The following is a 13,026-nucleotide window of genomic DNA, read 5'->3' on the forward strand; positions in this document are numbered from 1 at the left end:
TGTTTCTATGTTTCTATTCCAGGGTGCAATACATGTACTTTCTCATAAGGGGCGTCACGGGAGCATAGCAGTTAGTGGGCCATCGGAGTTCTAAGTTAAATTCCAACACCATCTGTAAGAAGTTTGACATCCTTCCTACAAGCCTGTGGGTTTCCTCCAGGTGCTCCAGTTTCCTCCCACATTCCAAAAACATACTGGTTTGGAGGTGATTGGTCATTGTAAAGTGTCCTGTGATTAAGCTAAGGTTAAATGGGCGGGTTGCTGGTGGTGCAGCCTATTGGGTCAGAAGGGCCTCTTCCACGCTGTATCTCTAAATACATCGAACTTGGGTCAGCATATCTAATGTACACTTGGCGGCCATTTTATTAGGTACACAAGGTACTGAGTGCACTGTATGTTTGTGGTCTTCTGCTGCTGTAGCCCATCCACTTCAAGGTTTAACATTTTCTGCATTCAGCTATGCTCTTCAGCACACCACTGTTATAACGTGTGGTTATGAGTTACTGTCACCTTCCTGTCAGCTTGAACCAGACTAGCTATTCTCCTCTGACCTCTCTCATTAAAATATTTTTGTCCACAGAATCACTGCTTGCTGGAAATTTGTTTTGTAGTTTTTTTTTGCACCATTTCTCTGTAAACTCTAGAGACCATCATGTATGAAAATCCTAGGAGATCAGCAGATTCTGAGGAACTCAAACCACCCTGTCTGGCACCAACAATCATTTCATGGTCAAAGTTACTTAGAGCACATTTCTTCCCAATTCTGATGTTTGGTATGAACAACATCTGATGTCTACATGTTTTTGAGTTGCTGCCACTCTGCCATTCATGAAGCCCATGGCTCATAATTTTGGTGCCATTTCTCACCACTATTGCCATATCTCTCAATTCCTTTAGTACCCAGAAATCAATTTGAATGAACACAATAACTAAACCTTGAAAGTCTTCTAGGGCAGAGAATTCCAAAGATTCACCACCCATTGAAAAGTTTCCCATCAGTCCTAAAAGTCATACTCCTTTTTCTGAAGCTATGCCCTCTGGCCCAAGAATCCCAAATCATGGAAAATTTTCCTATATCTGCTTCATCAAGCCCTTTTAATTCATTTGTGTCTTTTAAACTCTAGAGAATACAAGCCTAAATCGCTGTCTTTCCTTTTTCAGCAAACCCACCATCTTTATATCTGCCTTACTATCCTTGGAAGTCATCACATCACAATTTATAACATTACACGTGTCTATGCTGCTGTAGATTCTTACATACTGGACTATCTCTTGATTGTTAAGAGTCAAATCATTTATGAAAGTAAGACCTGCAAATGAAATCTGTCAAGATCACTTCTGATTCAAGAATGGAACTGTGACATTCAATCGTGTATACTACTACTCTATAAATATTCTATATTGAATGACACACTAAACAAACAAGCTATATATTACCTTGGGGTTGAATGGCAAGCAGACTTTCCCATGTTTAAATTTGATTATAAAATATTTTAATATTTGACTTCTGCTGAAAGATGATAATTCTGACTTGGATAAATGTAAAATAGAATGAAGCAGGCTATAGGTCTATTCAACTAGTAGTTTGAATATTAGACTGTGATAGCTGCAAACATCAAGTCTGTTCAAGCCTTATAAATTCCTCTATCCCAAAAATCTCAAAATGTAAAGAGCAGACAAGAGGCCAACTTACAGATTTTGAGTGGTGGAATAAGCTTAGTTAGAGCATTTAGCTTTTTGTGATGTTGGTATTAGGATATTCAAAGAAATGTATTTGGTACTGAGATTGTGTAATATTTTTGAGGTTAAACCGATTGGTTAACTAGAAATAATAGTACATTTACTGCATTGTATCCTTGGTAATTAGGGTTTTTGAAAATAGTAAAGTGCAACAACTATGCAGCTTCTGGTTCTGTTAAGTTTAGAAACCAGAAGGTTCAGTAAATTACATTGAGCAACTGAGGAAAAAATGAAGGTTAAGGTTATTATCTGCAGAGTCAATTTACTGCTGTGAGAAACCTTGGAAAAGATTTAAATTTTAATTTTCCTAACTTTCTTGTTGGGCAAAAAAATCCTGAGGCAGACCTTTCACCAGCCTTTCAAACAAAGTAAAGCATCCACGCACTGGACACCAACACTGTCTTGCATTCCAGCCATGAAGCTTCAATGATGCAGGTTTACTCTTATCACTTAAGCCAATTGCTACTGAGTTGAAGTAATAGGACTTGTTTTACCATTTATAAAATTCATGTAATCTAAGATAATAAATCATACATTAAAGAGTAAAACACAAGAACAAAGTTCAGAGAAACATCAGAAAGTAGTCAAATTTTTTCTTAAGTTAAAGTTTAAATTTAATTGTCATTCTACCATGTATGGATATCCATGAATACAGTCCTAGGGGTAAAATTAACTTTTTAAAGCTAGTAAATGTTACTCCATTTTAATTTAAAACAAACAGAACGATAATATTACACTCTTCTCCCAGTTTCTCAAAAGGTCTTTGAAGTGCTCAGAATTTTTTTTTAAATTAACAATTTTAAGGTAAGGGCTACCTGTTAGTCAATTTGAATAACAGTCAAAAATAACCAGCCCAGGTCACTGTTCAGGAAGTTCATTATAATTATCAGACAGCCAGTTTTATGGAACACTTTTTAAAGTTATAATGGATTTCTGGAGGAGCATTTCCCAAGATGCATTTTACCAATCCATTTCTGCAGAGCACATTAGCTTATTAACTTGCCCATGAACAAAATGGCTTGCATTTATACTACTTCAACATTAAAATCTTGAATGAAGAAGATCTATTTTGTAAGGTTACTGACTTACTTTTTTTTAAATCAAATTACAGATATGCCAATTATTTACCTAATTATATTCAAAGGTGGTTTTATCATGCATTTTGATGATCTGGAAACTGATGTTTAATAATTCCCTACAGCTGACCACTCACTGCAGATAGGTGGTCCATGTTACACCTCCTTCAAGTGGGAGACACCACCAGAGAGATCGCCAGTATCTTCCTTGCTAACTGGCTCTGTACCTCAGTGTGAGACTATAAAAGAAAACTCACCCTTCAGCGAGGTGTGTGATTCAAGAACCAGCTACGTCCCAGCACAAGACAGCAGTAAGTAGCGTTGCAGTCTTAAGTTTTCTTTATGGCCAAATAGCTGAATTCTATCCTGCACTGTGACCCACTTACATTAAAATTCTCATCCCGGAGTTCCTCTTCATACCTTGATCTACCAACAAATTGGCACTTATTACAATTGCATAATTAAATGACCTGGGCAATTGATTTCTTCTTCATTCCTTTAAACCCCCAGTGCTGAAAAGGTAAAAATTGCCTCGATTCTGGCAAAGGAAAACAGATTGACTGCTAATATTTAATTTGCTTTCAAATTAGGAGCAAGAATTAAGTGTGCATTAATCAAATGTCAACACAAATCAGATACTGTTCAGACTAACGTGATAGACCAAATCCTTTAAACTCTAAAATTTGCATTGTGGGGAGGGGTGGGGGAGAGATCAAATGTTTTACAAGCATCTTAAGTGGAAAGTTTAAAAAGAAATCAATTTGCATTTGTTGGTCCATTATTTGTACATAGGTACACGGTAATAATGTTACCTTCTTTTAAAATGGAAAATATAAACGTTCCTGGTTCAAAAGAACATTTCTAATTACTAATGAGTAGAATTATCTTAAAAGCTATGCCAAAAATCTTGAAGATCATTTAGAAGAATTGTAGTCCTTAATTGATTGGCATCCCAGTTTACTGAGAAACAATATTGGGGAACCCTGCCTGCTTAGCCACAATTTTGGGGGTGATCATTATTATTGCCAATTTTTTTTCTCATTAGATGGTGAAGAATCAGATGTTGCAGAACAGGCCTGCAAAAACCTGCAAAACAAACTGGATGGTCTGCAAAACCTGGTGGAAGATCTTCAGCTGAAGAATCATGGTATAATACTTGTCACTTGCTCACATTTCAAAATACTAAAGATTAGAACCATAGAACACTACAGCACAGAAAACAGGCCATTCAGCCCTTCTAGTCTGTGCTGAAACTTTATTCCACTAGTCCCACTGACCTGCACCCAGTCCATAACCCTCCAGACTTCTCCCATCCATTTATCTATCCGATTTATTCTCAAAACTTAAGAGTGAGCCCGCATTTACTACATCAGATGGCAGCTTGTTCCACACTCCCACCACTGAGTGAAGAAGTTCCCCCTAATGTTCCCACTAAACCTTTCCCCTTTCACCCTAAAGCCATGTCCTCTGGTATTTATCTCTCTTAATCTAAGTGGAAAGAGCCTACTCACATTTACTCTGTATATACCCCTCATAATTTCGTCAACCTCTATCAAATCCCCCCTCATTCTTCTATGCCCCAAGGAATAAAGTCCTAACCAGTTCAATCTTTCCCTGTAACTCAACTCCTGAAGACCCGGCAACATCCTAGTAAATCTTCTCTGCACTCTTTCAATCTTACTGGTGACCAGAACTGCACATAATGCTCCAAATTTGGCCTCATCAATGTCTTATACAACCTCACCATAACATCCCAACTCCTACACTCAATACTTTGATTTATGAATGTCAGGATGCCAAAAGCCTTCTTTACAACCCTGTCTACCTGTGACGCCACTTTCAGGGAATTATGCTCTATATGTTCTATGACACTACTGCTCATTTCCCTTCCTTCCATATATGTTATGCCAGTTTCCTGAGTAAATATTGATGCAAAAAACTGTTTAAGATCTCCTCCATCACATGAGGCTCCACACACAGACGACCACTCTTATCATCTAGGGGACCAATTTTGTCACTTACTATCCTTTTATTCTTAATATACTTGTAGAAACCCTTCGGGGTTTACCTTCACATTATCTGCCAAAGCAACCTCATGTCTTCTTTTTGCATTGCTGATTTCCTTCTTTAGTATTTTCTTACATTTTCCAGACTCTTCAAGTATCTCATTTGTTCCTTGTTGCCTATACCTGCTATACACCTCTCTCTTTTTCTTAACCAGATCACCAATATCCCTTGAAAACCAAGGTTCCCTATGCCTGTTAACTTATCCTTTAATCCTGGCAGGAACATGCAAACTCTGCACTCTCAAAAATTTGGCCTTCCACTTACTGAACACATCCTTGCCAGAAAGCAACTCATCTCAATCCATTCTTCCTAGATCCTTTCTCATTTCCACAAAAATTGGCCCTTCTCCTATTTAGAACCTCAACTCAAGGACCAGACCTATCCTTTTCCATAATTAACTTGAAACTAATGACATTATGGTCACTGGACCCAAAACGTTCACCTACACGTACTTCTGAAACCTGACCTGTCTGGTTCCCTAATAGGAGATCAAGTATTGCATCCTCTCTCATAGGTACCTCTATATATTGATTTGGAAAACTTTCCTGAACATATTTGACAAACTCCAAGTTATCTAGCCCTTTCACAGTGTGGGAGTCCCAGTCAATATGTGGAAGTTAAAATCCCCTACTATTACAACTTGCAGTTTCTTACATCAGTCTGCCATCTCTCTACAGATTTGCTCCTCCAATTCTCTCTGACTGTTGGGTGGTCTACAATACAACCCTATTAGTGTGGTCACACCTTTCCTGTTCCTCCGCTCCGCCCATATGGCCTCTGTATACGAGCCCTCCGGGCTGTCTTGTCTACGCACAGCTGTGATATTTTCCCTGACTAGTAATGCCACTCCTCCCCCTTTCATCCCTCCCCCTCTATCACATCTGAAACAACGGAACCCTGGAACATTAAGCTGCCAGTCCTGCCCCTCCTGCAACCAAGTCTCACTAATAGCAATAATGTCGTAATCCCACATGCCAATCTATGCCCTAAGCTCATCTGCCCCCCCTTGCATTGAAATAGATGCACCTGAGAACATTTCTATCACGTAAAAACCTTTGATTTCTGTCTATACATGTAGTCCTCGCATGACCTTTATCCTCCTCCACCTCACTATCTGCTCTAACACTCTGGTTCCCCTCCCCCTGCAAATCTAGTTTAAAAACCCCCAGAGCAGCACTAGCAAACCTTCCTGCAAGGATGTTAGTCCCCCTCCAGTTCAGGTGCAAACCGTCCTGTCAGAACAGGTCCCACCATCCCCAGAACAAGGTCCAATTGTCCAGAAACATGAAGCCCTCCCTCCTGCACCATCTCCTTAGCCACATATTTAGCTGCATTATCTTCCTGTTTCTAGCCACACTAGCACGTGGCACAGATAGCAATCCTGAGATTGCAACCCTGGAGGTCCTGTCCTTTAACTTTTCACCTGACTCCCTAAACTCTCTTTGCAGGACCTCCTCCTCCTTCCTATCCACATCATTGGTCCCTACATGGACCATGACATCTGGCTGCTCACCCTCCCTCCTGAGAATACCAAGAACTCAGTCTGAGATATCACAGACCCTGGCACCAGGGAGGCAACAGACCATCCAGGATTCTCATTCTCTCCATTGAACCTCTTATCTGTCCTGCTAACCATCAAATCCCCTATCACTACTGCTCTCCTCTTTTCCTTCCTTCCTTTCTGAGCTGAGGATCCAGTCTCAGTGCCAGAGATGCAACCACTACAACTTGTCCCTGGTAGGTCATCACCATCAGCAGTATCCAAAACAGTATACTTATTGTTGATGGGAACGGCCACAGGGGTGCTCTGCTCTTACTGTCTATTCCCCTTCCCTCTCCTGACAGTCACCCAGTTACCTGTCTCCTGACTTTTAGGGGTGACTGTCTCCCTGAAACTCCTGTCTATTTCTGCCTCACGAATGATCCAAAGTTCATCCAGCTCCAGTTCCAGTTCCAGTTCCCTAACTCAGTTTGTTAGGAGCTGCAGCTGGATGCACCTTTTACGGGTGTAGTCATCAGGGACAATTGTGCTGTCCCAGACTTCCCACATACTGCATTCACAGCACTCAACTGCCCTAACTGCTGCCTCCATTACCTACACCTAAGTTAATTAAATTAATTAAAGGAACTTACCCAGCCTTACCTCACTGGGGGCGGCCTCGGCCTCAAATCCTCACTCCTCACTCCTCACTGGCCACTCCTCTTCAGTTACCCCTGCTTTTATTTGTCCCTGACAATTATCTCAAGTACTCACTCCCTCTAATCAACTAATCAACACTCTGTTTAACCCTTCAGTTGCCCTCCATGCTCCTTTTAAGGCACTCTCACCTCAGCTCGTCAGCTCCTTCCCAGCACTCAGTGCTCTCCCCAGCCCCTCGCTCCTCCTCCTGCTGCGATGATTATTATTTTGTATTTTCTCCATTAAAGAGATCACTTCACCTGTTAATGTTATTAAAATATTCTGATGCATGCTTACAACCAGAAAATATATTTGTTTGTAACAAGATTATTTTTCAAGTTTTGATTCATTAATTTAACCAAATTAAAATTGTTACAGAATGTAAACTATTTGATTTGCAGAAATGTCCTCCATGATCAGAAACCAAGAGAAGAGGATAAAGAGAGTAAGAGACAGAGAAAAGGTCCTAAAGAAGTGACATCCAGTTTCTGCATTTTATTGCTTACGATGTACGGCTTTTGACTTGGTGCAGTACAAAAATAAAATCTGCTGCTATTTAAGATCTTGTGAAATAAGGTCTGTCTATGCAGTTGAAAATAGTTGATGATCAGCATGAGAGAACTGTGGCTACTGTCGATGCAAAGTCACTGAAATACCAATGTTCTGTATTAAATGCCTTAACTGTTTCAATGCTCAGTTTATTGTGCATGGGATAAACAGCAAAGGCTCTTACTGGGGTAACATGAGGGAGTGGGATGGATCAGAATGATGAATGATATCTACTTTAATTCACTGGAAGTGCTCCTGTGTTTTCTACACACACCACTGTGTAAGGTTACTGTACAAATTCAAGACAATGCAACAAAATGTTCACTTGTGTTGACCAACTGAAGCGTATTTTGAAGTAATTAACAAAAGTTCTCACTAACCAACCCCACTCCACCCAAAGAACTAAGATGTTGAGTTAATGGTTGTCACATATACTGATATGCAGTAAAGAACTTTGTTTGCATGCCTTTTGAGATCATTGATATCTTTGTGCTTAAACCCTTGACAGCTATGTTTGAAAAATATTAATTTTACATGTCCCAGTGAAGTGATGTTGGATTTATATTCGCAACACTTTCTCTTTTGGCTCCTCGCAGACCAAAGGTGTACAATGACTAATCGCTGGGGCCCATGCTGTGCCTTCCGTTTTGATGGCTACATGGAGCAGTCATGTTCCAAGCCTACACTGTAACGCTCCCCAACTCTAACTAACTTTTTTATTGCACGTCGCACCAGACAGTCAGCCATTCTTGTCTGGCGTGTGGTGTCAGGATTGGTCTCCTTTCGGATTAACCAGGTCACAATACGAATGTTCCTGACTCGACCTTTTTTTTATTGTATGAGGCCGAGTGGCTAGCTCGACAGTCAACCCGGCATGGATGGAAAGCATGCTCAGGGGGTGGCCCGACTTGGGAGCCTTCGCTCCGGAGTCTGGCGCTGATGCCTTTGCGCCACCAGCTGGCCTAACTACATTGACAACTTTCTTCACTACATATACACTTTTTACTAATGACTGTGAGGCTAAGTTCGGCACCAATGCTATATTCAAGTTTGCTGACGACACCACTTTTGTTGGGCGAATCAAAGGTGGTGACAAATTGGCATATAGGAGGGAGATTGAAAATTTGGTTGAATGGTGCCACAACAAACTCTCGCTCAACGTTAGCAAAACCAAAGAGCTGATTATTGACTACAGGAGGAAGAAATCAGAGGTCCATGACCCAATGCTCATCAGGGGATTGGAGGTGGTTTGAATTAGGAACTTAAAATGCCTGAATGTTATCATATCAGGGGATCTGTCCTGGCAATAGAAATGAGAGTGCTCAAGAGCAAAAAGTACAAAAATGGTGGATCACAGGAAGAGTCCTCCCTGTCATCAAGCACATCTACTAAGAGTGCTGCCAGAAGAAAGCAGCATCCAAGGATCCCGACCATCCAGGCCATGGTGGCTTTTCACTGCTACCATCAGTAAGGACGTACAGGAGCCTTGGGTCCCATGTCACCAGGTTCAGGAACAGTTGGTTAACCCTCAAGCATCATGAATTCACTCACCACAACACTGAACTGACCATTGAACACGAACTTCAGACTCACTTTCAAGAACTCTATAACTCATGGTCTTGGTTTTATTTATCTATCTATGTATGTATTTATTTATTTATTACTTGTTTGTATTTGCACAATTTATCAGTCTTCACGTGTAGTGTGTAGTTTTTCATTGATTCTATTGTACTTTGTTCTACTGTGAATGCTTGCAAGAAAATAAATCTCAAGGTAACATCTGGTGACACATATGTACTTTGACAATAAAATTTACTTTGAATTTTGGCTACATCGATGCTGCTTCCTGCACGCGTACTCAGCTTCAACCCTGCCCTCAAATTTACTTGGGCCATCTCTGACACCTCTCTCTCCCCTTTTGTGGGCTCTCGGTCACCATCACCTGAGACAGATTATCTCTGACTTCCACAGTTATATTGACTATGCTTCATTTCGCCATCACTCATAAAACGTGTGCTTTTCCCTTTCAGTTCCTCCCTCCGCACATTTGTTCTCAGGATTAGACTTTCCACTCCAGAACATCTGAGATGTCCTCTTATTTCAGAAAATTGGGCTTCCCTTCCAGCAGTATTGATGCTACCCTCACAGCCATCTCCTCTATTTCCCGCACATCTGTCTCACCTACCTCCCCCGAGCCTCTGTGTGCAACACATCATTCTCCAAAACTTCTGCCATCCCAACACTATCCCGCCACTTACCACATCTTTTCCTTTCCACGCCCCCTGCCTTCCACAGGGATCGCTCTCCCTGTGACCTGCTTGTCCACTCGGTCTCTTTCCTGGCACTTTTCCTTGAAACCTTTTAATCCTGCCTCTTCAACTCCTCTCTCACCACCAAGTGGACACTAAACAGTCCTTCCAGGTGAAGGTCACTTATTGCATCCAGTGCTCCCAGTCTAGCCTCCTCAACATCAGAGAGACCCAGGACTGATTGATGGACCGCTTCATCAAGCACTTTCACTCTGCCACAGCCTCCATTGAGGCCAAATACTGGTTGCAGGAGCAACACCTCACATTCCATCGTGACAGTTTTCAATCTGAAGCCATGGCTATTGATTTCTGTAACTTCCAATAACCACTCTGCTCCCCTTCCTTTATTTCCTCTCATTCGGTGGCCCTTTCTTCCACTCTCTCCTGCTCTCCCACCCTCATAACCTCTCCATCACCTCCCTCTGGTTTTCCCTTTCCTCCTATTTATTCATGGTGTACAGTCCTCTTCGTCATGTTCTTTCTTCAACTCTTTACCTCTTCCTCCTGTCACCTTCTAGATTTTCACAGCTTTCTCTTGAATCCTCATACCCCATCCAGCTTCCTTCCTCCCTCATCTGGGTCAACATTTTTCCTGCCAACTTATGCTCATCTCCATCCCTTACCTTCCAGTACTGATGAAAGGTCTCAACTGATTATCATCAACTGTTTATTTCCCTCAACAGATGCTGCATGACCTGCTGAGTTCCTGCATCATTTTGTATGTGTTTGCTCAATATTTCCAGCATCTCTAAATCTCTTTTGTCTGGGATTTATATTCGAAAGCTTGTGTAGGTGGGAGAGTGGGGGGAAGTCATGACCGAGTATCAAATACTCTTCCTACCAACCTGCGTTAAGTATTTCAGCAAGTGCAAATCTTACAGACTTTACAGTGTAACTGCAGAGTAGATATTATAGCTTCAGGTCTTTGATGTTGATTTTGCATTATCTAACAAAATCTGAAATCGGAGATTTCATTCTTGCTTTGATGTTCAGCTGTTATTGGAGGGGTGGAAGTGGAGAGAGGAGGATAGAACATACCCGTGCTGACCTCTTTTAAAGACACCTATATTAGACTGTTGGTTATTGACCACAGCTCTGCCTTAAATACTAATTCCAAGCAAACTCAACTCCAAACCCCTAAACCCGGAACTCAAACCCTCTATTTGCAACTGGATCTACGACTTCCTGACCAACAGGATATAATTGGTAGGAATAGGAGGCAACACCTTCACCACAATTGTTCCCAACAATAGTGCCCCACAAGGCTTTATCCTCTGCCATCTACTCTACTCCTATACACTCACGATTGTGTGGCCAGATACTGCTTTAACTCCATCTACAAGTTTGCAAATAATACCATCGTAATAGCTGTATCTCAGATAATGATGTGAATACAGGAAGAAAATAGAGAACCTTGTGTGACTACAATAGTCTTTCCCTCAGTGTGAGCAAAATAAATGACCTGGTCATTGACTTCAGCAATAGGGGGCAGTGGGGATGCTCCTGTTTACATCAATGATTTAAGGTTGAGATGGTCGAAAGCTTCAAGTTCGCAGGGCTGAACTTCACCAATAGCCTGTCCATGTTAGCATCAAGGCTAAGAAAGTGCACCAATGTCTCTCCTTCCCCAGGAGGCTAAAGAAATTTGACCATGTCCACTCTGACCCTCACCAATCTTTTATAGATATGCAAGCTGGATGCTTCTTGGTTTGGTGCAACAACTCATCCCGTAACTGCAGAGAATTGTGGACACAGCTCAGTATATAACAGAAATCAGCCTCCCCTTCATGGACTTTGTCTACTCTTCTTTAACCCTTAGTAAAGGAGAGAGCACAATCAAAGATCCCACCAACCCCAAACATTCTCTCTTCATCCCCCTCCCATTAGACAAACCATACAAAAGGCTGAAAGCACATACCACAGGCTCAAGGACAGCTCCTGTTTCTTTCTAAACAAGGCTGTTGAATGTTTCCTTTGTACAATAAGATGGAATCTTGGCCTCGCAATTTACCTTGAGATCTTGTACCTTACCGTCTACCTGCGCTGCACTTTACCCTGTACTACCTCAGTGCATTGTAACTAATTGATCTATATAGGCAGTATCCAAGTTTTTCACTGTAACATAATACATGTGCCCATAATAAATTAACTTATTAATTTAAAAAACATTTCTAGCCATAATTGTTATTAAGACACTTGGAATGGAATGCCATTTTGGGAGAGCAGCAGTCTCAAATTGTTCCTGCATAGATTTAAAATGGCAATCTGAAGGCAGATGTAATTCAGGTGAAGAGCCTGAAATGGTGATTTGATCTTCAGCGTGCAATTTAGTAAATATGTAAAATACATTGAACATGGAACAGTACAGCTCTGGACTGGCGATTCTTTCCATAATGTTGTACTGATCTTGATCTGATTTATACCAAATGTCCTCCTGTGTATTATTCACATCCTTTCAAGTTCATGTGTTGATCTAAAAGCCTCTAACTCTGCCAAACTGCCCCCTTTTCCACTATTACCCCAGTAATCCATAAGGGAACCTATCAATCACTGTAAAAGCTTGTGTATCAATCACCTTTAAACATTTCTCCCTTCCCAATCTTTAAAGCATGTCCTCTGCTATGACATTTCTAGCCTGGGGAAACAATTCTGTCTACCTCTTCTGTGCTTCTCAACTTTAAAAAACCTTTACCAGGTCTCCCCTCAGCCTCCAGTGCTCTAATGAGGACAACCCAAGTTTGTCCAACCTGTCCTTATAGTTCATATCCCCTAATCCAGGAGGCATCTTAACCATATGAAGTTTCTGTGCCAAGTGCCGTATGCTGTGTGGCATTAGTAATATTTTGCACCTTGGCCCCAGGAAACACTGTTTTGTTTGGCTGTATTTATATATGGTTGAATGATAATTAAACTGGAACTTGATTTTTATAAGCCTCTTCTGCACTCACCCCGTTGCATCCACGTCCTTCCTAGGCTGGGTCAACCAGAAAGGCACAAAACTAATTGTTCTTATGTAGCTGCAGCATGATTTTCTTACACTTGTACTCAACACCCCTACCAATAGCAAGCATTCTATACACCTTTACCACCTTTTCTACTTGCATAG

At 41.2% G+C, this 13,026-nt stretch overlaps 1 protein-coding gene across 1 annotated transcript in view; it reads left to right on the plus strand.

The window, feature by feature from the left end:
* LOC134344153 (coiled-coil domain-containing protein 158-like) overlaps positions 1-9,389 on the plus strand; it is a 163,438-nt gene extending 154,049 nt beyond the window's left edge. The window contains exons 23-25 of the mRNA XM_063043481.1: positions 2,942-3,127; positions 3,862-3,963; positions 7,464-9,389. Coding sequence (XP_062899551.1) covers positions 2,942-3,127; positions 3,862-3,963; positions 7,464-7,540 — 365 coding nt within the window. The 3' untranslated portion in view covers positions 7,541-9,389. The remainder of the gene's footprint in view (positions 1-2,941; positions 3,128-3,861; positions 3,964-7,463) is intronic.
* The last annotated feature ends 3,637 nt before the right edge of the window (positions 9,390-13,026 follow it).

The sequence above is a fragment of the Mobula hypostoma genome, chromosome 3 (genome assembly GCF_963921235.1).
Source record: "Mobula hypostoma chromosome 3, sMobHyp1.1, whole genome shotgun sequence".
Classification (NCBI taxonomy): domain Eukaryota; kingdom Metazoa; phylum Chordata; class Chondrichthyes; order Myliobatiformes; family Myliobatidae; genus Mobula; species Mobula hypostoma.